This window comes from Polypterus senegalus, chromosome 5, assembly GCF_016835505.1.
Source record: "Polypterus senegalus isolate Bchr_013 chromosome 5, ASM1683550v1, whole genome shotgun sequence".
Taxonomy (NCBI): Eukaryota; Metazoa; Chordata; class Cladistia; order Polypteriformes; family Polypteridae; genus Polypterus; species Polypterus senegalus.
In genome coordinates this window covers 2,298,580-2,325,397 of record NC_053158.1, presented here as the reverse complement: position 1 = coordinate 2,325,397, position 26,818 = coordinate 2,298,580, and the positions used below count along the sequence as shown (strand labels likewise).

General features: G+C 40.4%; 1 protein-coding gene across 2 annotated transcripts in view; it reads right to left on the bottom strand.

The window, feature by feature from the left end:
• Positions 1-26,818, bottom strand: part of rsu1 (Ras suppressor protein 1) — a 328,064-nt gene that overhangs the window by 138,699 nt on the left and 162,547 nt on the right. For both annotated transcript variants that reach the window (XM_039754275.1, XM_039754276.1), the window contains exons 6-7: positions 8,064-8,146; positions 7,655-7,769 (exon numbers count right to left, since the gene is read on the bottom strand). In XM_039754275.1, the coding sequence (XP_039610209.1) occupies positions 7,655-7,769; positions 8,064-8,146 (198 nt within the window). The remainder of the gene's footprint in view (positions 1-7,654; positions 7,770-8,063; positions 8,147-26,818) is intronic.

Here is a 26,818-nt window from a genome sequence, read left to right as displayed (position 1 = left end):
TCCGAGCTGTTTAAAAGGCACAGTAAACCAAGTATATGTAAGCCTGTGACCTACTGGAACTGTGATATAGTCAATAAAAAGTGAAATAATCTGCCTGTGAACATTGTCCTGCACAAAGCAGATGTCTTAAACGACATGCCAAATATATAGTCTGTTAGTATAAAATCTGCGGGTGGCTTATAAAAGAATCCACCCTAAGTGTATGGAAACTCCTCCCTTGGATGGATATGGTAAAGGAAGACTTGAAAGGTTAGGGTCAGACTGGGGAGGAGGTACAGGATTGAGCTCAATGGAGCAGGCTGGTCAAACACATCGACCACATGAGGAGGAGGAGGAGGAAGGGGTTGGGAGTTTGCACAGATACAGTGCATTGCCACACCCACCACATGATGAACCACCTCAGGAAAAGTGGGAAAAAATGAACTAAGATGATGACTTGGTATTTAAACCAATGAATTTAAATATGCTGTCAGACTTGAACCAAATAATAAGAAAACAAAAAAGAAAAAAAACAAAAACATAAACAAGCCTTAGTGCCCCAACCGAAGAGTAACACCAAGAAAATGTGAGAACAGCAGCTCGCAGAGTGGACGCTAGGGACTAGTGGTAGCTACCCAGGAAAGTAAATGCATACACATATTTATCATTATATAGCCTTCAATGGATCAGTAGGAGCTGGTGACATGCAAAGTATAAAGTAAAAAAAAAATCAATTAGAAAAAAAATTGACACAAAATTGAAGTACAAAAGAATAATTAGAACAGCAGCTATGAGAAAACTTGTCACTTCAGCACATACTCGAGGAGAATGCCAAATGCCTTTTAAAAATCTTCCACTGCAATGATGTTTTGTATTCCCATAGGATAAAAGTGTCTCAGCAACATCAAATTTCTTTAATTGGTGCAAACTTAAGGCGGAGTGGTGGCTCTGAGGCTAAGGATCTGTGCTGGTATGCCAAAGGTTGCCGGTTCGAATTCCCGTCACTGCCAAAAGAGATCCTACTCTGGTGGGCCCTTAACCTTCAATTGCTCCAGGGGTGCTGTACAATGGCTCACCCTGCACTCTGACTCCAAGGGGTATGCGAAAACTAACAAATTCCTAATACGAGTAACTGCATAAGACGAAATAAAGAACAAAAAAAAAAATAATAAATTAACATCCATGAGTAATGAAATATGAGGTTTCAGTTTGTAAGACTATGACAAGAACTCCATCTAACAATTATTTAGAAAACACCATGGTATACACATCTGGATTAGGCTGTGGCATTAAATACAAGAACATCAGATGCCGTACCAGTTAATAAGAGACACCACTCCAGCCATACAATTTCATTCTTCTAAGTGTTTGCTGAAGCTGTTGTTTCCAGGTGTTAGGATGTGGTAAACTTTCTCCAAGTTCACAGCAAAAATGTTTTGGTGTTTTGAGTCATGTAGAATGAGAATGTATTATTTCTAGCATATAATAATGATTTTGATAGTGTTACTAGTTATTAGTGTTATGGCTTGTTTACGTAATGGTGCCATTTTGTTTTTCAGGGTTACCACCATTTTGTGGCTCAGTCATCACAGACACTGGTGGCTTAGGGGTATGTTTTTGGAAGTCACAAACTGTAATGTCACGTGCATAATACTTTATAAGTAGGAAGTTCATTCAGAATTCCATCCAAGATTGTGTATAATCCTTTAAAACTCTAGCATTTGGTGAACCCTGATTGGAGCTGCTGATTAGCTATGTATATTGCATCTCTGTTTGATGGTCACTTTCAACCCTTATCTATTCAGTTTCTCTTCTCGATATCTTGTTGTGGTAACTGGTGCCACTGTTGTACTGCAAAAGGTGTTTTCCTGCTCACTGAAAGACACTTGAGAACACTGGGAGCCTTGGAATCAATGGATAGAAAGACTCTGTCATCACATTAGATGGCCCAGCACTGACTTCACTGTAACCAGGAGGGAGTGGGCAGTCAGTTGGCTGAAGTCTCCAGCTATTATTCCTGTTACCAGTGTGGGTGCCCCTACCGTGCAACAGTTTGTATAAGTGCGACGTGTAATTAGATCTGGACCACCATATAGATATATGTATATATCTCTCTGTTATAAAAAAAAAAAAACTTGGGACGAGACTGCAATGAGATGTGATCTTTGAAGAGAGATCTTTTGAAGAGAGATCTTTGAGAGACACTTTCACGTCCCGCGAGACAGGCAAGTCACGTCAAACTTACAGCCTTTGGAAGCTAGTCCCGTGATACACATGCAGAGCAGGTTAAAGATAATGAAAGTAGGAAATTTTGAAAGACTACAAAAAAATGAGAGTAAAGCTCACATTAGCGCAAACAAACGGAAAATATTACTCAGTGAAATAACGGAACAGCCAAAAGAGATCAAATAGTGTTTGAGGATGTCTGGGGGAGAAGAGAGACAAGGCAGCGACTTTTAAACGTTCGAAGCTCCACACGAAATGCAGATCACGCCACACAGGAGCAGCGGCAATCCAGCAGCTGATCGAGCAAAGAGAAGGTAAAAAAAAAGGAATTTGTTTCCCATTGTATCACAATTTAACAGGGGTTTCGGTGGAGCAAACGCGTCTCCTTGGGGTACGTTCAGCCCCCCTCTTCACAACGTTGCTTGGCGTGAGGGGTTAGTGAGCAAAGCAAGAAGGGGGCAAAGCCCCTAGTGTATGTATTATATAAACACACATTTTTGGGTAGAGAGTCCCTTTAAATGGATTGGCTTGTTGTACAGAAACCATATCATCTTAAATTTATAAAAGTATCATGCCATGGACATTTCAGACACCACAACTGCTAAGCCCCAAGCATGCTGTAGCACCACAGCTTCTGACCTGCTGCACTCTGGGATATTTTCTGTAACCTTCTTCCCACCAAAATTCTACATCCTCTGACAGCATCTGGAGAAGACAACAGCACTCTGAACAACTCGGCTAGCTGCTGTGTTCATCGTGGTCAACTTTTACCGGGGTCTACTGGCAGAGCTTCGTTTTGCATTTTAATGCTAATTGATTCTTTTATAGACGTATTAAACTTATTATTTGTGCTGTGATCGTCTTTTGTTGTTGTTTTGCAGCCATTGTGGCCTGGAGGCAGTACTGTAAGCAGAATGATGTTTCTGCTAGACACAGATATACATTTACAAAAGATTTCTTTTTATTTAATGGAATGTACATTTTGGAAATCAAATTAAAATATTTGTCTCACAATAAGGAGACCAAGGTACACATCCTGGGTGCTCCCTACATGGAGTTTGGATGTTCTCGCCATGTTCATGTGGGTTTCCTCCAGGTATTCTGGTTTCCTCATACACTCCAAAGACATGCAGGAGGGGTAAACTGGCATTACTGAGTTGGCTCATAGTATTATAGTGTTTGTAAGTGAGTCTGTTCAGCCTGTGATGGTGTGGTGCCATGTTCAGATGTTTGTTTCTGCCTTGAGCAGAACCCTGCTCACGATAAGCGAGTCTGAAAATGGAGGAATGGATGGATGATATTGAACGTTCATAATATATTAAGTACTCGGATCCTATGCTAATGCTCCAAAGTACATTATAGTACATCCAATTTAATTGAAAGGTGAATCTAACACTTGACTGGAGCGCATCTGTTATCATAGATTTGACAGGCATGATGTGATATGAAATCCATCTATTCCAATAATGATTAACAGCAGGCAGTCTGTGCCATGAAAATATGTGTATCTTGATATCCACGAAACCATTCGTGAAACACGTGGATTGAAACGTGCAGAGTGACGTGTCGAATCTTTAGCTCATAATTAGGAAACAGAAAGAACATGGCACAACCCAGATACTTCCTAGATTAAACAGTCCTCACAAAACCCCAGCAAGATACTCATGGTTAAGAATGTGACCCATCATCCTGTTAGAACTCCACAGATCGAGGACTTATGGAGAGATCCTATCCAATCTGTGAAAAGCTTTGCTGTTGCAATGTCTACAAGAGAGTAAGCAGAGAGAAAGGATGAAAAAATGCCCCATCATAGCAAACCTCTGGATTACAAAAAGTCATCTGGAAAATATCACTAGACTGAAGAAACAGCATGAAATTGCAGCCCATCAATAATGTGACAGACATCCCTAAACATCGAGAAGACTTTTGAGCCAATATCTGTGCCCTTAAACAGCAATGTTTTCACCCAGCCCTCGACTGTGACATCTATAATTGATACATTTTCACATTCGTAGGGCTGCTCATAATATATGAGAGGCAGAGTGGAGTAGTGGTTATGGCTCTGGACTTGAAACTCTGAGGTTGTGGGTGCAAATCCCACTACTGACACTTTGTGACCCTGAGCAAGTCACCTGACCTACCTGTGCTCCAATTGGAAAACCAAAAGAAATGGAACCAATCGTAAGTCGTCTCGGATAAAAGGCGTTAGCCAAATAAGTAAAAGTAAATATGTATAACTTGTGCCATATCGTGTATTTCAGGGGTGGCCAACTCCAGTCCTGGAGGGCCACAGTGGCTGCAGGTTTTCATTCTAACCCTTTTCTTAATTAGTGATCTGTTTTTGCTGCTTATTAACTGCTTAATTGATTAATTTTCTTAATTTTAATTGACTTGGTTTTTTAAGATTTGTTTCCCTAAATTTCTTCATCATTCCTCTGAATTGCTTCATTTCATTCCTTAAATGGCACCTAAACAGAAGTGTAATGTGAAGTAAGTGAGCCAACAGAAGACCAACTAAGTCAGGGCCATAAACTCCAACCAATTTCGCTCCAACCAGTTGCTTAATGAGGCGCCGAGTCTTGTCGTTAATTATACCCGTTCTTTAATTCCATGGCTTGTTGCTGCTCTCATTGTGCAATAGCAGACATTTGCGAAATTGTGGATTTTCTGTTTTCTAAAAGCAGGTCAGCATTCCTGAGAACTTCACCTTTCTGTATCTCCAGATATTGTATGATGGTCACAGTTTGCTGGTCCTGTTTTGGCTCGTTTTGTATCTCATTATTGTTTGGCTGCTAATTAAGGAAAAAGAATCCATTGAGGGGTCTAAGCCTTTAAGAGCAAAGCAAAAGGCGTCAATTAGAAGCAAAAACTGGTCACTAATAAAGAAAAGGGTTAGAATGAAAACCTGCAGCCACTGTGGCCCTCCAGGACTGGAGTTGGGCACCCCTGGTGTATTTGAATGATTCTGTATTAAAGTTTTTTTTATTTTGAAATCTATTCTTTGTGATGGTATGCACAGCAAAATGTCAAATGTGATTGATTGAAGGACACCTGAGAAGACAGACAAGAGTATTACAATGACTGGCCCTGAGCAAACTGAGAAGTAGATAATAGGAGACTGCAAAAAGATGGTGTCATGCAGAAGCATATTTAGAAAGGAAGAATTTTAGGTCAGCTACAACAATAAAAATGTCCTTATTCAGCTCTAAAACAATCAATACACTAAGTACGAGACAGAGTATTGCCTTAACAGTGTGACACGACAGCATGATGGAACATACTGATGAGGTACAAAAACAACTGGAAGCCTGAATCAAGTATCACTATGGAAAGGAAAATAACTTTGGCCTAATATTTTGTCAGGACAGTGACTTCCACTGATGAAGGTAAAGAAGTACATCATTTGTGTAAATGAATTTAACTTGCTGGAAATACATTAAACGGCAGCTGAAACAAGAAAGATGTTTGCTAGCCATATTTAACAATCACCGTTTAAAGCCAGCACATGCAAGATCAAATCTGACAGGATCAAATTTCATTTAGGATATTTAATTTCCAACAATCATTTAAAGCTGCATTTTTACCAAGACATTTCCAAATAAGTTTGTCTATAATCAGGTTTTGGAGGAAAATGCTAAATTAAGAAATATATAACAGTAAACATCTGACAAAAAAAATCCTGTGTAAAGATTTGTTTCTACTGCTCTTGGCTTTCAGATTTCTAAGCAGGAGGGATAATGTCATCCATTAAGTATTTTGTCATAAGCAAGCACAAAAACTAAAAACAGTACTTGGTTTCTGTGAGACAAATACAATTCCATTTATTTATTGTCTGTACCCACTTTTTGCCACAAATACATCAACTTCATGAAGTCTACAACCTACCCTGGATGAACCAATAAGACTGAAAGCGCTTGAAACTCTGAAAGAAACCTGACGTTAGACTGAGATGTAAAAAGTAAAAAAAAATCAGGATTTTCTCGTATACTCATATATGGGGATGGAGTGAACTGCAAGAGCAGAATTATATTTTTATATTATGTACATCAAAGAACCATCAACAACAAATCAAATCAACTTAAGTATATATTGAACAAGACTTATAAAGGTAACGTTGAATAAATCAGACTCTGCAGCTGCATGAATAAAAAAGTACCACTTGCAGTTAGCGGAAATAGCTCAAAAGTTGATAGAATTTTGTGTTTTGTACCTAATACTTGTATTCAAAATTTGGTTGACCTAAGTGAAAACATACTCAAGTGATTGTGTTTACATATACACACAGACAGACGCACAGAAATAATTCCAAAAATTGTATTTTCGGACTCAGGGAGGTCTAAAACGTTGAGATTCATCAAAATCTCGAAACTGAATTTTGGACGATTACAATACTTTCCCTATGAGAAAGTAAATTGGATTCAGGGAGGTCTAAAACATTGAGATTCATCAAAATCACGCAATCAAATTTTGGATGATTACAATACTTTCCCTATGAGAAAGTAAATTGGATTCAGGGAGGTCTAAAATGTTGAGATTCATCAAAATCACGCAATCAAATTTTGGATGATTATAATACTTTCCCTACGAGAAAGTAAAAAAGTGAGCTCCAGACAGAAGTCACCTGGAGTTGGGACCAGCATGTCAGACACGGCCCAGGCAGTAAAGCTCACAACTAATAATCTAGTTTAAGATTTCACTTTGGTTTTATGTTATTTTCTGGACTGCTTCATCTTTTATTTTTAGATTTGCCTCCCTGTCAATATAATTCAGTTGTGAGCTCTTCCCCTCTTGTCTAAACTAGCAGGTACATACTACAGAGGCATTTCAGTTTTATTTTATTGATACAATTTTCTTTCTAATAAATCACTATAAACATCTATTGACGTGTAGTAGAAAGCACAGTAAGGTGAAGTTTTATTCTGCAGGTTTCATGACGGGCTCAAGGGTGAATGCTGCTTTCACGTATGATATTGTATTTCCCCCATATATACGTATACATGATAAAACTGTATTTCCTTTTAGCTCATTTTTAGCCGACTTGATTACAATGGACGCAGATCTCTTCCTAGCCCAGATCTGCAATCTAAGGAACTCTCAATTATGACTTCAAGTCACTGTAAGGCCACACACACTATTAGCAGTGCAGAAGATGCCATCTTTTTGAAATATTTTACTGACACCACAGGGCGGCCCTTGTAATGTCTTGTAATCAATATAACTGCGCTGCATTTATTTCACTATTTCAAACGCTGGTTACAAACTGTTTAAATATTACAGCTCCGCTGGGAGATGATAAAAGAATTTAAATGTGTCAATGAACAACAAATCCAAATCATTTCAAGGTTACAAAGGGCTAATGGATGCCCTCACTCCTCCTCTACAAACGCAAAGAATTTCTGCAAATTAAATTCCATTCATTTTTATGACTCGTCAGAAATAGAGAACTTACCCAATTCAGGGGGCAACACTGTGAGGCGGTTGCCTTGTATGTGGAGCTCCTTCAGCTGTGTGAGTTCACCGATATCTTTGGGCAAAGAAATAAGGTCATTGTCCCGCAGACTAAGCTGAAAGAGACAGGAATCAGACATATGAGATACATTTTGCTTGCATCAAAATACACAACAAATTCACAAGCTTGCCCCACTGCAAATGCCCACCCCCATTAAATGTGTATACCCCTGATACATCCCGTTATTCACTACTTGTCAAGCCTTAGCTGATGAGCAAAGAGCAGCACCAGGTGTTGTAGTTTATTTCTTCAAAATAAGCCCAATTGCTGTTCAAATTGACTTGATTCAAGACCTACAAGGGCCGAGAAAAGTGAATTGATTTTTCACGAATTTAGATAAATTACTTACTATCTGCAGCTTGGTAAGCTTTCCAATATCTGGAGGCAGGATTTCGAAATCGTTGTCACTTAGATAGAGTGCACGCAGGGTGGCTGCAAATTAAACAGCAATATATAAACAGGGTGGCATAAAAGCAGACCATTTGAGGTCTGATCAATAACAAGAGTCAGGTTTGATTAATAACGCGAGCTTGGTGAAAAGCCTCTGACATAGCCAGGGCGTACAATAACAACAAGCAGGTCAAACTTAGATTTACAGACTTATTGTGTTGGCATAGTGCTGAGGAAAACATCTATATCCACAATGGATTGACACAATTAACAACTCCCGTAGCATCCTGGCACAACCATTCAAATTAAAGCTGTCTTATTACCTGGCCCATAACTCTTTTTTGGCAAGGAAACAAGAACAGCAGAACAGAGGTGACAATGGTAAAAAAAAAAAAAAACGGTTACAAACATTGGGATATATACTGTACTTACTGAGTGTGGTGGTCCTTAAACTCGGGCCTGGGTATCCCCATGTGGCTGCAAATTTTTTTGTCAGTCATTTTTCCTCTAACTGATCTCATTTAATTTGGTATTAGTTTCTCCACCATCACTTAATTTGCATTCAGAACAGCACCTCGATGTGATTTGTACATTTGTAAGACATTCAGAAACACTGATATTTTTGATACAGTTTTAAGTCCATCCATCCATCCTCCAACCTAATTACAGGGTCACGGGGATCTGATCGAGCCAATACCAGCCAGCACAGGGCACAAGGCAGGAAACAAACCCTGGGCAGGGCACCAGCCCACTGAAGGGTGCACACACACACACACACACAAAGCACACACTAGGGACAATTTAGGATCGCCAATGCACCTGACGTGCATGTCTTTGGACTGTGGGAGGAAACCCACGCAGACACGGGGAGAACATGCAAACTCCACGCAGGGAGGACCCGGGAAGCAAACCCAGACGGGTCTCCTAACTGCGAGGCAGCAGTGCTACCCACTGCGCCACCGTGCCGCCGCCACTGAAATACCTTTTCAAAGATATTCTAATTTATTGAGATGCACCTGTTTTTTCACTGATCTCCAAAACACAGAAACCGGGAAATCCTAAGCTGCTTAGTAAGGCTAGGAGGTCAAATGAAAAGAAAAGTTGGTTGGACCAAAAAACTGCAGCCACAGGGGGTCCACAGGACCACGTTTGACACCGACTGACTTTGTGTAAATAGCACATAAGCACTGAACAGATTCTCTCAATGAGCCAACTGGTCAAATTACATTACATTTAATGTATTCAGATTGCTTCTTGTATAGTCACCTTTTATTAAAATTAAATCTACAACATGATAAAGCGTGCAGAAAGTGAAGGGATCTGGATTTACACTGCCAGTCAAAAGTTTAGACACCCCTAGAAATTGTCACGTTTCTGATAGAAATTGATACCTTTTTTCATCAAGTTACCATTAGATTGATTTTAAAATATAGCTAAGACACTGCTAGCCTTGCTAATGGCTATTACTGCTTGAGACGACTGATGTTGAACGTATTGTTCATATAGCACTGCAAAGCCCCATTTTCAAAAGCAATTCCATCAGTGTGCTAGTGGTCAGCTCCCTTAGCTCACATTTAATCAGTCATTTTAATTGCTAACTGGTTATTAGAGAAAACCTTTGTGCTTGCATTAGCATCACCGACACTTGTTATTTCTCTTAGAGCAAGTGAATTGTTTTTCTTTGAGTTGCCAGGTCTCAGCATTGCCAAAGTTCAGTTCTGGGGTCAAAAAATGGCCAAAGTGAAACAGCGTCTTCAGAAACATGTTGGTCTATTCCTTTCTTTGTCATTTCTGTCCAAGAGACAGACTGCCAAGAAATTGAAGATTTCATACAAAGATGTTTATAACTATCTTGAGAGAAGAGGATGAGGATGAGGATGAGAAGAGGATCTAACCAGGACAGAAAAAGAAGGATAAGAGGAGTCCTCAGTTGGTTTCTTCCTTAAATACACACCAAATACCCGTGTTGTCTCCAACAGTGAAAAGATGGCCATAATACGCTTTTCCCAGTCATCTTCTGTCCCCTGTCTGTGTTTCTGCCCATGTCAGCCTTTGTTGTGTGTTTAATGAAGACGCCGACTGAAAGTGAGGACCTGTAAGTAAAGACTGACATGTTTCATTTTGGCCATTTTATGAACTCGGAACTGAACTTTATGAATGTCAGTACCTTGCAACCCAAGTGACCAGAATAAAAAGTTTCACTTGTTTTGGACACTAGGGAGCACCGCCAAGTCCCAGACCTCAGTCACTGCTCCTCAGAGACCAGTCCAGGGTTCAAAACAAGTATTTTTATTTAGCAAAGTACCTTTAACAAGCTTCTTCACATTTAGTTCAGCCCAACACACCACTGCAATGCAATTCTTTCTCTTCTTTCTTCTCTGGTCGTCCTAGGCGAGTGTCGTTCAGCTCTTTTCCTGACTTGCTGGAGGGCTCTCTTTTAATCCTGACCCAGGAGTACTTCAGGTGGGTATTCCATTGTCTCCAGGAAGCAATTCTGGGTCAGGCAGAATCTTCTGGTCACAGGCGGTCAATTCCCAATAGCTACCCATGGTGGCCCACACGTAAAGCAACAGTGCACACCCACCACGCTGCCATGCAAGTGTCCAAACTGGGGTTTGCCAAAAAGGGATTCTGCCATCCAATGTATGGGGGAATGTTCAGCATACGGGAGTCCGTCTCCCGCGGTGTCACATTTCTCTGGGCCTGCTGGCCAGGTAAGGGAACAAAGTCCATCCCATGTGGGACACCAGTCCATCCAGTACAAGGTGCAAACGGAATTTCAAAGGCTTCTCTAATAACCAATTCTAATTTAAAATGGCAAATTAAGGATAAGCTAGAGGAGTTGACCAACAGGAAACAGTACAGAATGAATGGCTGCTAAAAATAAGGCTTTGCAGTCAGATGTGAAAAATAAAAGCAGTAAGAACCATTCACAGCACAAGCAACGTCACAGTTGTCAATTTAAAGGTATCTTGATAAAAAGGTAACAATTTCTATCAGGAACGTGAATGTTTCTGGGTGCGTTCAAACTGCAAGAGTACTTTTCCTGTAGACACAGTTTTTCATAATTTGGTTATTTTACAGTTAATCTGTCAGCATAAACCACAGAGTAACATCAGTATGAGTAGAAATGAGAGGGAGGCTGTGAGCACTTAAGCTAATACAGTATGGTAACAATTACAGCATTAGCAGGACATCATCATCCTGGAGTCTTAGTATAATTAACACAGTTGTTTAAATGAACTAATTAATTTAACTAAAAAGCATTTCTTGATGTATAAATCTGCAGTGTTCACATGAATGTGCACCAAACACAACACTATGTGCACAATGTCAAACTTAAAGGTATAAACCCCAGAAAGCTCAATTATAAAAACTGTAAAGTACATACTGTATTTACAAGCTCATTTGTTGAACCAACTTGCTCTTCTGCAGGGTTTTAGGGAGTCCTAGCCTATGGCAGCCACACCATTGACAATAAGCGTGTTTACCCTTGGGGACAAATAAAGCATCTCCATCTCGAGGAATCTTAGTGATTGGATATAAATATGGACATAATGAGGGTATTAGAAACAAACTTGATCAATGAGGCTTAAAAGTCAAGACAGAGGTAAAGAATTTAGGGGTAACTATTGACTCTGACCTGAATTTAAATTCACATATTAATCAGATTTTTTCATTTAAGAAACATAGCAAAAGTTAGATGCCGTAAAACTTTGTAAAATGCTGAGAAATGAGTTGACACTTTTGTTTGTAGTCAACTAGATTATTGTGATGCACTCCTCTCAGGACCACCGAAAAAAGACATCAATCGATTACGAGTGCAGATTGGAGCTGCAAGAATCTCAACTAGGAAAAGAAAAGCTGAGCACATCACACCAGTCTGAGCGTCACTACACTGGTTACCGGTGCCATTAAGAATTGACTTTAATATACAAAGCTTTCAATAATCTGCTCCATCCAATATCTCTGAACGCCTGTCACCTTACACTCCAAATCGGAGCCTTGGATCTTCAAATGAGTGTCTGCTTAGAATTCCAAGAGGTAAACTTAAAAGAAGTGGTGAGGCGGGCGGGCGGCCTTCTGCTGTTATGCACCTCAAATCTGGAATACCAGTTCACTGATAGAAATTTGCCAGGCTAATACAGTTGAGCACTTTAAAACGCTGCTGAAAGCTCATTACTTTAACATGGCTTTCTCATAGCTTCATTTTAGTGTAACCCTGAAATTCTGTATATGCATTTAATTGTCATTTTTATCAAGGCTCCGCACTCCACACTGACCCCTACTTTTTCTGTTGTTCTGTGGTGTTGATCTGCGCCACCACCACCTGATCAGGGCACCGTGCATGTCCTTACATTGATGGGTTGAAGGCCAGAAGTCCACATGACCATCACCGTCTAATTCTTCCACATGAAGCCTGAAAACCATGAGGACTGCTTGAGATTATTGATGTTAGGTAGAATGCTCAGTGGGGGCTCGGTGGTCTTGTGGCCTTGGAACCCCTGCAGATTTTTTTTATTTTTCTGTCCTCCTGGCCATCGGACCTTGCTTTATTCTTTGTTACTTAGTATTGCCTAATCTTTTATATATACAATTACCTAAAGGATTATTAGGTACACCTGTTCAATCTCTCATCAATGCAATTATCTAATCAACCAATCACATGGCAGTTGCTTCAATGCATTTAGGGTGTGGTCCTGGTCAAGACAATCTCCTGAACTCCAAACTGAATGTCAGAATGGGAAAGAAAGGTGATTTAAGCAATTTGGAGCGTGGCATGGTTGTTGGTGCCAGACGGGCGGTCTGAGTATTTCACAATCTGCTCAGTTACTGGGATTTTCACGCACAACCATTTCTAGGGTTTACAAAGAATGGTGTGAAAAGGGAAAAACATCCAGTATGCGGCAGTCCTGTGGCCGAAAATGCCTTGTTGATGCTAGAGGTCAGAGGAGAATGGGCCGACTGATTCAAGCTGATAGAAGAGCAACTTTGACTGAAATAACCACTCGTTACAACCGAGGTATGCAGCAAAGCATTTGTGAAGCCACAACACGCACAACCTTGAGGCGGATGGGCTACAACAGCAGAAGACCCCACCGGGTACCACTCATCTCCACTACAAATAGGAAAAAGAGGCTACAATTTGCACGAGCTCACCAAAATTGGACAGTTGAAGACTGGAAAAATGTTGCCTGGTCTGATGAGTCTCGATTTCTGTTGAGACATTCAAATGGTAGAGTCAGAATTTGGCGTAAACAGAATGAGAACATGGATCCATCATGCCTTGTTACCACTGTGCAGGCTGGTGGTGGTGGTGGTGTAATGGTGTGGGGGATGTTTTCTTGGCACACTTTAGGCCCCTTAGTGCCAATTGGGCATCGTTTAAATGCCACGGGCTACCTGAGCATTGTTTCTGACCATGTCCATCCCTTCATGACCACCATGTACCCATCCTCTGATGGCTACTTCCAGCAGGATAATGCACCATGTCACAAAGCTCGAATCATTTCAAATTGGTTTCTTGAACATGACAATGAGTTCACTGTACTAAAATGGCCCCCACAGTCACCAGATCTCAACCCAATAGAGCATCTTTGGGATGTGGTGGAACGGGAGCTTCGTGCCTTGGATGTGCATCCCACAAATCTCCATCAACTGCAAGATGCTATCCTATCAATATGGGCCAACATTTCTAAAGAATGCTTTCAGCACCTTGTTGAATCAATGCCACGTAGAATTAAGGCAGTTCTGAAGGTCAAACACCGTATTAGTATGGTGTTCCTAATAATCCTTTAGGTGAGTGTATTCACACACACACACACACACATATATATATATATATATATATAGACTTTTCTTTCTTCATCTTATAAAGCACTTTGAGCTCAATCATTCAATCATTTGTATGAAAACGTGCTCTCGAAATAAATGTTGTTGTTGCTGTTGTTATCTATTGCTCTATCTAGCTATCTGCATGCACACATGAAAATGGAATAAGGTAAATAAACTGGTTAAAATAAATAAATAAACCAGTTAAAAAGCACCCTTGACAGCAACCAGAACGCTTCTGGAGTTCTCCTTTGTCAAAACAATCAAATGTCATTAAAACTGTGCCAAAAGTTCAATTTTAAAGTTAAGTGTCATCATCAACGACTGTGAACCTGAAAATAAGCATGAGGCGTGTGATCATTTTTTTATGTTGCTATAAATACATAATTAATCCTTCATGCGCTGTGATCTAAATAACATTCATCCTCTTTTTACATCCTCGAGCTGAGCCTCCAATGATTCTCGGTATGAACAATGGCTGCTGCGTCACCTGATCACACTCTTTCAACATTCCTAGAGCAAAGAACTTGATTAAAACTAAACTGACACTTTCATGATATGTGTCTGTGACTGGCAGCACGCTCCTGTTTGCTTGTGTGTGTGAGTGACTGAGCCCTGCAATGGACCCGATACGTCTGCTTCTTGCACTAAACCCAGTTCTACTCTGATAACAACAACTCAGGTATTTTTATGTCAGTTAAATTAGTATTGCACTGAGTTACTTGTTACTTTAAAAAGTAATCAGACTACTAAACACACATTACTTTTAATGCTTTACACCGTATATTTCAGGTCATCGACATAAATTTTGCAATTTCTGAAATCATGACACAGATTATTTCAGCTGGGAGAAAAAAGAATTACAATGGCTCATGCATTTGCCTTAAGAAATTTATCTTGAGGACGCATGCATGTGAAAGCATGTGCTAAGCTGAAACACACGCGTAAGAGAGCAGAGCGCAATGTACACATGCATACTACAAAATCCTTAAATGTAATCTGGTTAAGGGTCTACAGAGCCACATAGCGAAGTTTCTCAGAGACCAATAACCTGGATTCTCTAACAGGAGTAACACTTTACATGTCATTTTAGAAAGCAGGTTCCTGTGATTAACTGAGTTATTAAAGCACACATAAATGCACTCAATGTGGAGATCAACTCTGTTCAGCATTACAATTTACACTTACTAATAAAAGTCCAATTCAGACTCGTATCTTATTAGCCTAACATGGGTGTCCACAGAATGTGGCAGGAAACTCGTATACTCAGACAAACCTCACAAAAACAACACGTAATGACCAGTCTTGGATTTGGACCGGAGAGTCAGGAAAGCCACATTCTTGCTAACGGCGTATCTCTTCTGTATCATAATTGAAATAAAGAAAAGGAGTACAATATTAGATTTTTGCACACAAACTTGAGAGTCAAACACTTTTATCATAGCCAAAGATTTAAGTAAATGGCTGTTAAAAGTACTTCAATGGAACATTAAAACTTAACGCGACTGGTCAAATGTTAATGAACACCTCCGTTTTTTTTCAATTTTCTTCAAATCAAATGAAATGCAATGAATGACCTAATTTTTTTTTTGTTCTTTATTTCACCTTATACAATTTCTTGTATTAAGAATTTGTTAGTTTTCGCATACCCCTTGGGGTCAAAGCGCAGGGTCAGCCATTGTACAGTGTGCCCTGGAGCAATTGAAGGTTCAGGGCCCAGCAGAGGAGGATCTCTTTTGGCAGTGACGGGGATTCGAACCGGCAACCTTCAGGATAACAGCGCAGATCCTTAGCCTCAGAGCCACCACTCCGCCTACAACGGTGAAAAGGTAAGCAGTACACTGCCAGAGGTTTAAATTCAAAGCTTAGGTTAGCAAAAACTGAAAAAAAGGAAATTTCACAAATTTACAAATGGGGCTTATTCGGGGAACAACTAATAGGTTACAACCTACAAATGTTCTGCAACAGCTCAAATAAATGAAAACTTATAAGTTGAAGCAAACAATTTGCACAGGGGTCCCAACACCTGTTGATTACTTTAAAACCCTCGGCTTGTCTTAAAAGCAGAGCTGGAACAGGCTGTGTACTCCACCCTCTGAGGTGCTACTTGGACAGTATCTAGTTTCTACTGTGAAGAGGAGACTCTGTGCTGCAGGGCTGACAGCACGAGTGGCAAAAAGAAAGCCATTCGTGAAAGGACAAAACAGGGTCTTGGAATTCTGGCATGTGGACTACTGGAGAATGGAAGAAAGACTTACGGATCGATGAATCCAAATTTGAACTCTTCGGGTGCTTATGCGCGCCGTCAAGTTGGTAAACGGATGGTTCGCGAGTGTGTGACTCACACAGTCAAACATGGAGGAGGAAGTGTGACGGTCTGGGGTTCTTTTGGTGGAGGCAGAGTTGGTAACTTGCATTGAGGGGCTGGCATTCTAAATAACAAGGGCTACTATATCAGGAAAAAGTGACTACTTTGATGAACCAAAAATTTGAATACAATTTTGTACACTTAAATGATTCCTTAACTTGTTTTTTTATCTGCCATTATTCATGAAACATTAAGACATTAAACTGCACGCATTTCCATAAAAACTGAGGTGTGCTAAAACTTTTCACCGGTAGTGTATATAGCATTGCTCATTATGAAAGGTGCTATATAAACCATTGACTTGTAATTATTTAATATTTCCTAATAATGTTTGCAGTGAACACCTGTAGTAAAATGCCACATTATCAGCAAATACATTTTTTATTTGAACGTGATAAATTTGCTGTGAGCTAAATGTAAAACAATAGAAGTGCCAGTCTTAAATCTCTACTATACTCTCCCCATTCTGGATTGTTGAGAATTCTAAGTAGAAGGTCCAGATATAGAAAGCACAAACGCTTTAGCGCTTTGTGATTCATGTGGGGTTGGCTACTCTTTCCAATGCGATTGCACATGTCTGCTTAAAAGGGACAAGCTGTATATTCACCCGATTCCCGACTTAAACATACACTAAATATTCTTTCTCCAATGTGCTGCTTGACATGCATTTTTACAAGCAGAATTGCTGTTTCCCTTTTTTAGTCCATCTTTTAACTGACTTCATCTGTGATGTTATCTAATAAACGGTCTTTTCCTTCACAAACTGCATTTATTTTGCCCACATTCGTCTCTGACCAGTAAGGCTTCCCTGAACTCTGCAGTGTTTACTTTCTTTTTTAAAAATGCCGAGAGTTTAAGGGCTTTCAGCATAGAAATGATGCTTCATAAAAATGTACCATTATTACAAACGTTCATATGGAAGCATTTACCGTAGACGCTATAAGCTAAAATGTGTCCCAGCAAATCTCCTTTTAGCACAGAGCTGGCAGACTCTGGCATCTCAACAAATGTTTCAGCCCTCTAGTTTTCTTTAAGTGGCTCCTTAATCTTTAAAGGTAGCAGCAATTCACATATCGTGGTTCTCTGTGAAAGACCGGAATGCCACAGGGAGCTAGAAAAATAAAATACGATGTACTCTGGCAGAGAAGCTCCAAAGCTGGAGCCGGGATACAAGTCATTGGCTCCCATTAATCTGCACACGTCTCTACGGCCATTAACAAACTTACATTTTAAAACGTATTCATCGGGCAAAAACTACCTGCCTAATGTTATGTAGGTCCCCTTCATAACCCGTCGAAGCATGGGCGCCACAAGACCACTGAAAGGTGTCCTTTGGTATCTGGCACCAAGATGTTAGCAGCACATCCTTTTAAGTCCTGTTAGTTGCGAGATGGGGTCTCCATGGATTGGACTTGTTTTTCCAGTACATCCCACTGATTCTCGATTGGACTGACGCCTGGGAAAATTGGAGGCCAAGTCAACACCTTGAACTCTTTGTCATGTTCCTTAAACCATTCCTGAAAAATGTTTGTAGTGTGGCAGGTGATATTACCCTACTGAAACAGGCCAGTGCCATCAGGGAATGCCGTTGCCATGAAGGGGTTACATGGCCAGGAGAAATCTTTAGGTAGGTGGCAGGTGTCAGACAATGCCAAGTCCCAAGGTTTCCCAGCAGAATGTTGCCCAGAGTATCACACTGCCGTCTTCCCATGGTACTGCCATCTCTTCTCCCGGTAAATGATGAACACTCACTTGGCCATCCACATGATCAACAAAAAAACATGATTCATTAGACCAGACCACTTTCTTCTTGCTCCATGGTCCTATTGCAGGCATTTCGACAATGGATGGGTTTAGCATTGGCACTCTGACCAGTCTGTGGCTACACAGCAAGCTGTGATGCATTGCATGTTCCAACATCTTGTTCCTACAGCCAGCATTGCACCTTTCAGAATTTTGTGTCACAGTGGCTGTTCAGTGGGATCAGCCTTCGCTCTCCACATGCATCAATGAACCTCAGGTGTCCATGACTCTATGACACTGTCATTGGTTCACCGGTTGTCTTTCCTTAGACCATTTTTGGTAGGCATGCACCACTGCACAAGACCTGCCATCTTGGAGATGTTCTGACCCAGTCGTGTAGCCAGCATAATTTGGTCTCTGTCAAAGTCCTTCAGATCCTCAAAGTTGGCCCATTTTTCTGTTTCTAATACATCAGAATCTTCAAGAACTGACTGTTCACTTGCTGTCTAATGTATGCCACCCCTTGAAAGACATCAATGTTACGAGATGATCAATGTGATTCACATCACCTACCAGTGCTGTTAATGTTGTGGCTGATCAGTGTATATGGGAATAAAGAAATACAAGAAAAATAAAACAAACATAATAAATAAGTACTGACAACTCTGCGGATACAAATGAGCACATAAACCCAACGTTCTTCTTTTCAACTCCAGTGTCCTTGCTTTGGCATGGATTAATATAAAGCAGGCATCACTAACAATGAGGCATTGGGCAGTAGAGATGGGCGATGCCACTATTTTTAAAACCAATACTGATACAAGTATGTTGTGTGTCAGTATTTCTGATATCGATACAAAGTATTTTTTTAAACAGCATAGGAATTTGTTTTCAAATTGTGATAGTGTTTTAGAATGGCTAATATTAATGTCTGTAATATCACGGCACAGCCTCAAGGTCACCATAACAAATTTATTGCAAAACCACTCGCGTTGTGAAGGGATGAGAGGGGCTGAAGGCACGTTAAGGAGATGCGGTCGGATCAGCTGCTGGCTTGCTGCGTGTTCTGCTTGTCGCACTGCGCGTCGATCATTTAAAAGCCTGTACAGCAGCTGTCATTTTGTCTCACTGCCTTGTCTAACGGGACGTTAAAATGTCTCAGAGAAAATCCAGTATCGTCTCCTTCCAAGATTTCTTTTTTTTAATAATAGAGAGATATATATTAATAGAATGAACATGTCATGTCATTTCCTAACCTGCTTATCCGAGACCACGGCCGGGGGAGGGTGCCACAGCCTATTCCAGCTGCCATAGGGCACGAGGTGAGAGCAAAACCAGGACCGGGCATCTATCCATTGCAGGGCAAACACACCAGACACACACACTATGGCTAATTTACGTTTGCTAATTCACCTAAACTGAATATCTTTGGTGTGTGTGTGTGTGTTGTTTGAGGATGGGCAGATCACCTACACAGACACAGGGAGAAAATGAAAGCTCCACGCAGGGAGGATCCAGGTCGCAAACCTTTGTGTCCTTATTGTGAAGCAGCAGTAGCACCACTTCACCACCATGCCGCCCAGAATGAACATACAAACGGAATAAAGATAATATGAACTTTTATGTTTTCATAAAGATTTGATTAATTGTTTAATACTTGTAAAACAGGCAACCACTTTACAAAAGTACTTCAACTGATCCCCTTAGAACAGTGTTTCCCAACCTCAGTCCTGGAGACTTCCCTGTGTCTTCAGGTTTTTGTTCCAACCAGATTCCTAATCAGTGACAACACTTTCATTAGATGCTATTACTTTTCTTTTATTCTACATTAAGAAAAGCACAGCAGCATGATTTTTACATTTATAGACATTTAGAAATATTTGTGCTTTTGCTATTTGCTGTAAATGCTTAAACTCTCTTTTGTTGATTTCATTCTATTTTGCCCTTTCTCTGTGCAGTTTTCCCCTTCATTGTGTCTTATTAATGACAATTAAAAATGAGCAGAACAGACATGCTGGCAAACAACACGGAATACTCAAAGGCTGCAACTACTTTAGCATCAGACCCACTAATTAGTAAAAAATGGATTAATTAAACAATTAGAACACCTAGAAAAGTAGAATGAAAATCAAGATGAAAATATTGTTAAAAAAAAAAAAATACACTATTCCCATATAACTGCTTAGTACATTTTAATATATACAGTGGTACCTCGGTATATATGGTATAGTAAGTATTAAACGCGACTGAAACAGTCTTAGGTAAACCCCCGTCTACCTAACCCCGCCAGCAGTAGAGTAACCTGGATAACATCTCCTGCAATGTCCCTTATCTGACGCTGATCATTGCTAAATCACGGTGCTTCATCTCTTTGATGTTTTACAAATGTCTTTCTCTGGGTCAGCATGTGTGCCTTTTAAATGTTTAAACAGGCTGCTTGTTTTACCACCGTACTGCTCCTGCTTCTCATAAACTTTGCCATTATGCGGCCGTATTCTTTACCATCTGTAAAAAGTGGCCGCATATAATGGTATGTTTTGGTCTGCTGTTGTCGTACAGTCTGCGCTTGTGTAAGGGGTGTGGGTCCATGGAATTCTTGCATCAAAGGGGTGTGGGTCCATGGAATTCTTGCATCAGGAAACTGTCTTAGTACATTCTGGGCCTCTGCAAGAACCATGCAACCGTTTCGTACATAAAAAATATTTTTTAATGGTGCACAATACCAAATGAGTACAGTTTGAGTATTGAAGTATCGATCTGGCCATCCCTATTGTACGGTCCATATTTTGTCATTGTTTTCAATCAGTTTGTGCTTTTGTATACACGTCACCATATGTAACAAGATGCATTTTTTGCAAAAAGCTCAGTCACGGGCAAGCATCTAGATCAGCAACTGGACACTAAGAACCCACTGCTGGTTTTTCCCAGCATCCCAAATACGTGTCCCAGCTGATGTTTTGCATTTTTCTGAACCAGACGGACATCTCTGCTTTTCTTTGCAGGAAGGGCAATATAAGCACACATTCTTCTGATGAGGTAGTCCCAAGCAGCTTAACTTAAGCCTATGTCACATTACGTGACTTTTTGCCTTGTGCCCTCCCCCACCATAACCTATCGTCTATGGAGAAGGAACGAAAAAAATTGAGATTCGTCAAAAATTTCAATCTCTGGTTTTTGATGGACCTCGACATTTTAGGATCCCCTGAAACCGAAAACATTAATATCTCGGTGATGGGTGTGTATCTGTCTGTGCGTCACAGGTTCCTTGAGGACCGTCTAGAGCTAAAACGGCTGGATGGAAAAATACTCAAAACTTAGGCCTGTTATGAGATGTCGATGTGCTGATTTGTTTTTTGAGCCAAATCATGCAAGAGAAAGAGGCCCTCCAGAAGAACCCTCAAATACCAGAACTCTGTAATTAATTATGAACTCTTCTCGTCAATTGCTATTGTAATATTTTATGATCAGAAAAATCAGCATCAGAGTGGTAAATAATTGCTGAAGTGTTATAGAATAGTTTGGGTAACTTGATTCCTAGGGCGCAAAGCCTACTGATGCTCACATCCTAATTTCTTTGTCGTAAGGTATGTCAGATTGACTGATTGCAGTCGCTGATCTTGTCACTGCAACATGTCAAACTGCATGTCTGAATATTGCAGCCCAGGTCACATTTACCAGCTTGGGTGCTGACCTTCCAGTCGTGTCGTGTTTGTCCATTCTCCAGACAGCTAATAGCATGCTACCTGATAAAGATGGAGCTGTATGAAGGGTTAACAGATGAGGCGAGTTCAGCAGCAGTTTTGTACATTTATATCTTTTTTCGCATTCTGTTACGGTATGTAAAACATGAGACAGACGAGGAGCTTTTCAGTTTGTGAGGTTCACAGCCCCCATGCTGCCTGATGGAGCCAGCACTGTGCGAATGCTTAACAGCTCTGGTGAGTTCAGCCACAGTCTCGACCCTTTCTTCCTTTTTCTATTCTGTTTTAGTATTTAAAACATGAGACATCAGACAGACGAGCTTCTCTTCTATTTTTAAGATTCAAATTTGTATTTCTTGTTGCTACATTTATGCATTACTAGGCTGACCCGCCTTTTAAGGCGACCGACTTTTAAGTTGACCACTTCTTAAGGCAATTCAATATGTAGATCAATTTGATATTTTATACAAACTCATTAATTTGGTTATATTGCATTTGAGCGGTAGTACTTTAATAGTCGTAGTTTCTGTTATTTTTGTGATGAAATTTAAACTTTTTTTCTATATTGAGGTCGACCTTTTGAACCCCCCTGATATTTACTACGCGGTGAGGCATTTGTACTCCATCAACATTAATTATTTCCAGAGACATAATTTTGTCTATTTTTCCAGCGCATCGCACACAAAAGGAAGGGAACGATGGGAGCACCAGAACTCTGCTCACATCATGTCGCTTCGTACCGCAAACTGCAAGTAGTAAGTCTGTGATAAGCGGAATAATGCTATGCTTTCCACTCACGGGACAGAAGGACAATCCTGACCGCTTTTATATAGTAAGAAAGAAGAAGAAGATATCGCACAGTCTGCGAGTAGAAAATCATCTTTACCTGGAAAACGAAACTACAAATCCCATCATGCATTGCAAAATGGACAGGGCGTGTGTGAAACTCCACACCTGCGTAGCACTCACGGGACGGAAGGACAATCCTGACCGCTTTTATATAGAAGGATACTTCTGTATGGGCATTCACTGGTCCAAATTAAATTTGATATTCAAAAGACATACAAACAACATGCTAAATAAATTGGACTTTTCTCAACTTTTTGAACATTGTAGATTTAGAATCTGAACTTAAATTAATAGTGAATTAATGAACCCGTCACCAAACTTCCATTTGCATGGAAGTAAAACAAATATAAATACCGCTCAATGATTTCTTGCCAGAATCTCAACACTATGAGTCATTACAGGGCCATATGATGGGCTCATGAGTGTGTCCAGTTGGTTCGTCCAAAAAAAAAGATTAGATTCAAGTTCTCCATGAGGCTATCAAATATACAACAAATACAAAAAATCCAAATGAAAATGATCAGCATTTAGCAGTCACTCCATGTGTCAGTTTTAATGTCACCCAAACTGAACAGTAGCGACCGTTTCACACTTGTAGGTCTACAACATCAGTACCGTCTTTGACAAAGCTGGAATATTCTTGAGAAGTTTGCCACCAGTTGGAAGATTAAACTGCTTCTGTTCCTCGTTCTTTGTCAGCAGGCCATTATATTTTTCAATGAGACTCATTCCTCTTCAGCTGTGTTGTTCGCTATCATCATGTGTGCCAGCATTTCACAAAATTTCTTGAAGGTTGCATTATCTGTCCACTACTCTGGTGGTCTATTGAGAAATGACTGAGACCTTTCTTTGCCTTCTTGCATAAGGACATCAAAGAAGGAAGTTGTTCTTTTTGTTACCTGAACCTCTAAATCCAGCTATTCAGATTTGTTTGTCAGCTTAAGACATTGAAGAATGCCTGGTAACAGTGGCCACGGCAGGCATTGTACCATTTTTTCCTTTGTCTCTGCCGAGTCAGCAAAGGTTGAAAATTAGGACTGGGCGATAAAACAATAAAGATAATTATCACGAAAATAACTTCCTCAATGGAAAAATAAGACATGGTAGATAGAAAGTTGATAGAACTCGTTCCATCCACATTTTGACCGAAAACACAAAAAGATAACAATACTGAGAATAGCGTCGTGGGCTGGTAGTTACAGTCAAGACAAGAGTTACAGTCATGTCAGGTTAGGTTAGGTTGACGCACACAGCATGGAGCGTAACAGTTGGCCATAACACAAGTGTTAATGTTTGGGCTGCAGCAGCCGTACACACCAGTAAGTAAGGAGTGGGAGTGAATTAAAAGAGAAAAAATGTTAATGAAAACTCAAAAGAAAAAAAATCAACGTTACTGAAGAAGATATGCCAACAGACAAAGCCCAAGGCAGCATAAAGAAGAAGGACGCCTCACGCCTGGACAAACTGGTGAGGAAGGCAGGCTCTATTGTAGGCACGGAGCTGGACAGTTTGACATCCGTGGCAGAGCGACGGGCGCTGAGCAGGCTCCTGTCAATCATGGAGAATCCACTGAACAGGATCATCTCCAGACAGAGGAGCAGCTTCAGAGACAGACTGCTGTCACCGTCCTGCTCCACTGACAGACCCCACACTATGCGACTCTTCAATTCTACCCGGGGGGGTAAACGTTAACATTATACAAAGTCATTGTCTGTTATACCTGCATTGTTATCACTCTTTAATTTAATATTGTTTTTATCAGTATGCTGCTGCTGGAGTATGGGAATTTCCCCTTGGGATTAATAAAGTATCTATCTATCTAAATTCAACTTAAGGTTCTAGATTCAAGCATCCACATTATCCTCTGGAAGGAGCCAAACAGTTCAGGTGGGGGGTTTTAACAGACGTAGCCTGACATTGGATAGGAAATCAGAAGTGACGGTGACGCATGCTGGTTCAAGCACAGGCCAGAGCCAGAGTTATCCATTGAGGCGACCCCTAAATGAAGAAGCCAAAGGAAGAAGAAGATGATGACAAAGCATACAGATTCAAAACAATGTCAAGATTCAGGTTCTTTTCCTCATTGTACTCTGGTGTGCTCTTGTTTCTCCTCAGAGGATGAATCAAACGCTGTATCTTTAAGGCTTTTGGATGGAATAGCATAATCAATTACAGCTGCTTTTGAGAAGTGATTAGGCTAAAAAGAATATCATGTGAAATGGTAAACTCATGAAGATGTTGCTGTTTTCCTGGCGTCCTCTCAATATCAAATACGGCACATCCCAGAACCCGTGTCAACAGCTGAATGTACGCACAGCTTAAATACTGAATAGAGACATAGGTGTTACAGTTAAGTGCAGCACCCGTTTTCTTCAGCAGGTGGTTTAAACACACAACAGAACGCTTCCCATTGTTCACCTCACTTGGCCAGTTCTCAAAGAAAGCATTAAGAGAGATATGCACAGTAATTTACAGATATTTTAAGTCTTTGACGCAATTATGCGCTATTACTGTGAGACCTGAAAATAGAAATGACAGCTAAGGGGGACCAAACGTACATGTCACGTCAATGTCTGCAGCTACCTAATTAAGTTGTGTTGGTGGCAACCTTTTATTCTGTGAACAAATCATCAGTCTACAGTAAACGACTTAACTGATGTGGGGACCAAATAATTGCTTGATTTACAAATTTAGCCCAGTGTGAGACATGCGTCCTGGAAGCATTTCCAAACAGGAACATTTCTATTCATTCAAAACAATCTCAATTTTCAACTTCCATGTGTATACTGTATTGGGGGGAAAAAATGAAGCCATAGGAGTTCATTTAAACACTAACAGTTCATAATATAAATGACACATTCAACCTAAATTACCAGGTGCTGACATGGTGAAGTTTCAAACATAAAAATTTAATGCAGGTTGATAAGATTTTAATAACTTGTACTTGTCACATCGGCAGAGCTGTTGGGCATTTTATAAGTTATATCTAGCAATGAAAAGGCAACAATCTCGAAAAGAGAAGATCATACCACAGCACACTAGAAGACAGAACTCTGCACTGAGGAACTTGTAAACCAAAGAATCTACTTATGCATGCAACTCAAAATTCTTCATGCAATTTTAAAAACATTGATTGATTTTCCCATAGGCTTGTCCTCATGCAGGCGATATTATTCTCTCATTTTATAGTCTGAATTTGCAGAATTAATAATTTCTACATTTCACAAAACTACAGTCATATTGATGAAAACAAAAGTAAAGAAAATGAGTAGAAGAGTGTGGTTGTCTAGAAATGTTGAAACAGAGCTACAGTCTGGTAAGAGGGTTACTTTACACCAGGGGCTCCCAACATTTTTGATGGCCCACACCCTTAGAAAATGTATGATTTCTGTTTGTACCCTTACAACAGTAATGTCATATTTGAAGATAACTCAAATTTATAAATTTTTGAACCACCTACAGTACTATGGGACGAACAACTTTTAACCTCAGAACCTAGAAAATGCAAATATACTGTAAAGTTTCTAAACTCTTTTGGGACTAACAGGACGACACGGCGAACAGTGTCCCAAAGCATGATTGCCATATCTGTGGAAGACAGCTTCTCCGTTTCTGGGGCAACTGCAGGCTCCCAGCAGCAGCGGCTCGCTGTGAAAGCAAAACTACATTCGACCACAGTCACACTATTAGCACCTGTCATCGATGGGTGATGCAGGCAACATTATAAATGCAGGGGACAGTATTACTTGGCCACGACCCCGCCTGATTGCTGTGTCTGTGTACAGGAGAGTGGAAGATCCCGCTACAATAAATAACCGCGCTGCTGCTGTTTCAAGCAGAATAAAGCTGGTTTTGCTAAAGTACTGAGACTCAGTCTCGTGTTTTAGGGTGCAAGACAGGGAGTCACACGTCGCAATATATTGAGCAATTTACCTTTATAAACGCCAATTTTGTAAATGTTCCCTCCGTGAAGCTTAAACACTGGACTGACGATATGGGGGTTGTGGTATTCCACGACCCACCGCAAGAAAATGACACGCGGTCGGCGATCAACCTGCTGGCACACCACTAAGCAATAAAACACAATCAACAAGCTTTGTGCCCTGTGCTTCAGTTCAAAAACAGATGCGTTATTCAGTTAAAATGGCTACGCTACCGCTAAGACCGACAGCAGGAGAGAAGGACGGAATCTGAATTTAAGCAGCAGGTGTCCCTTGACTC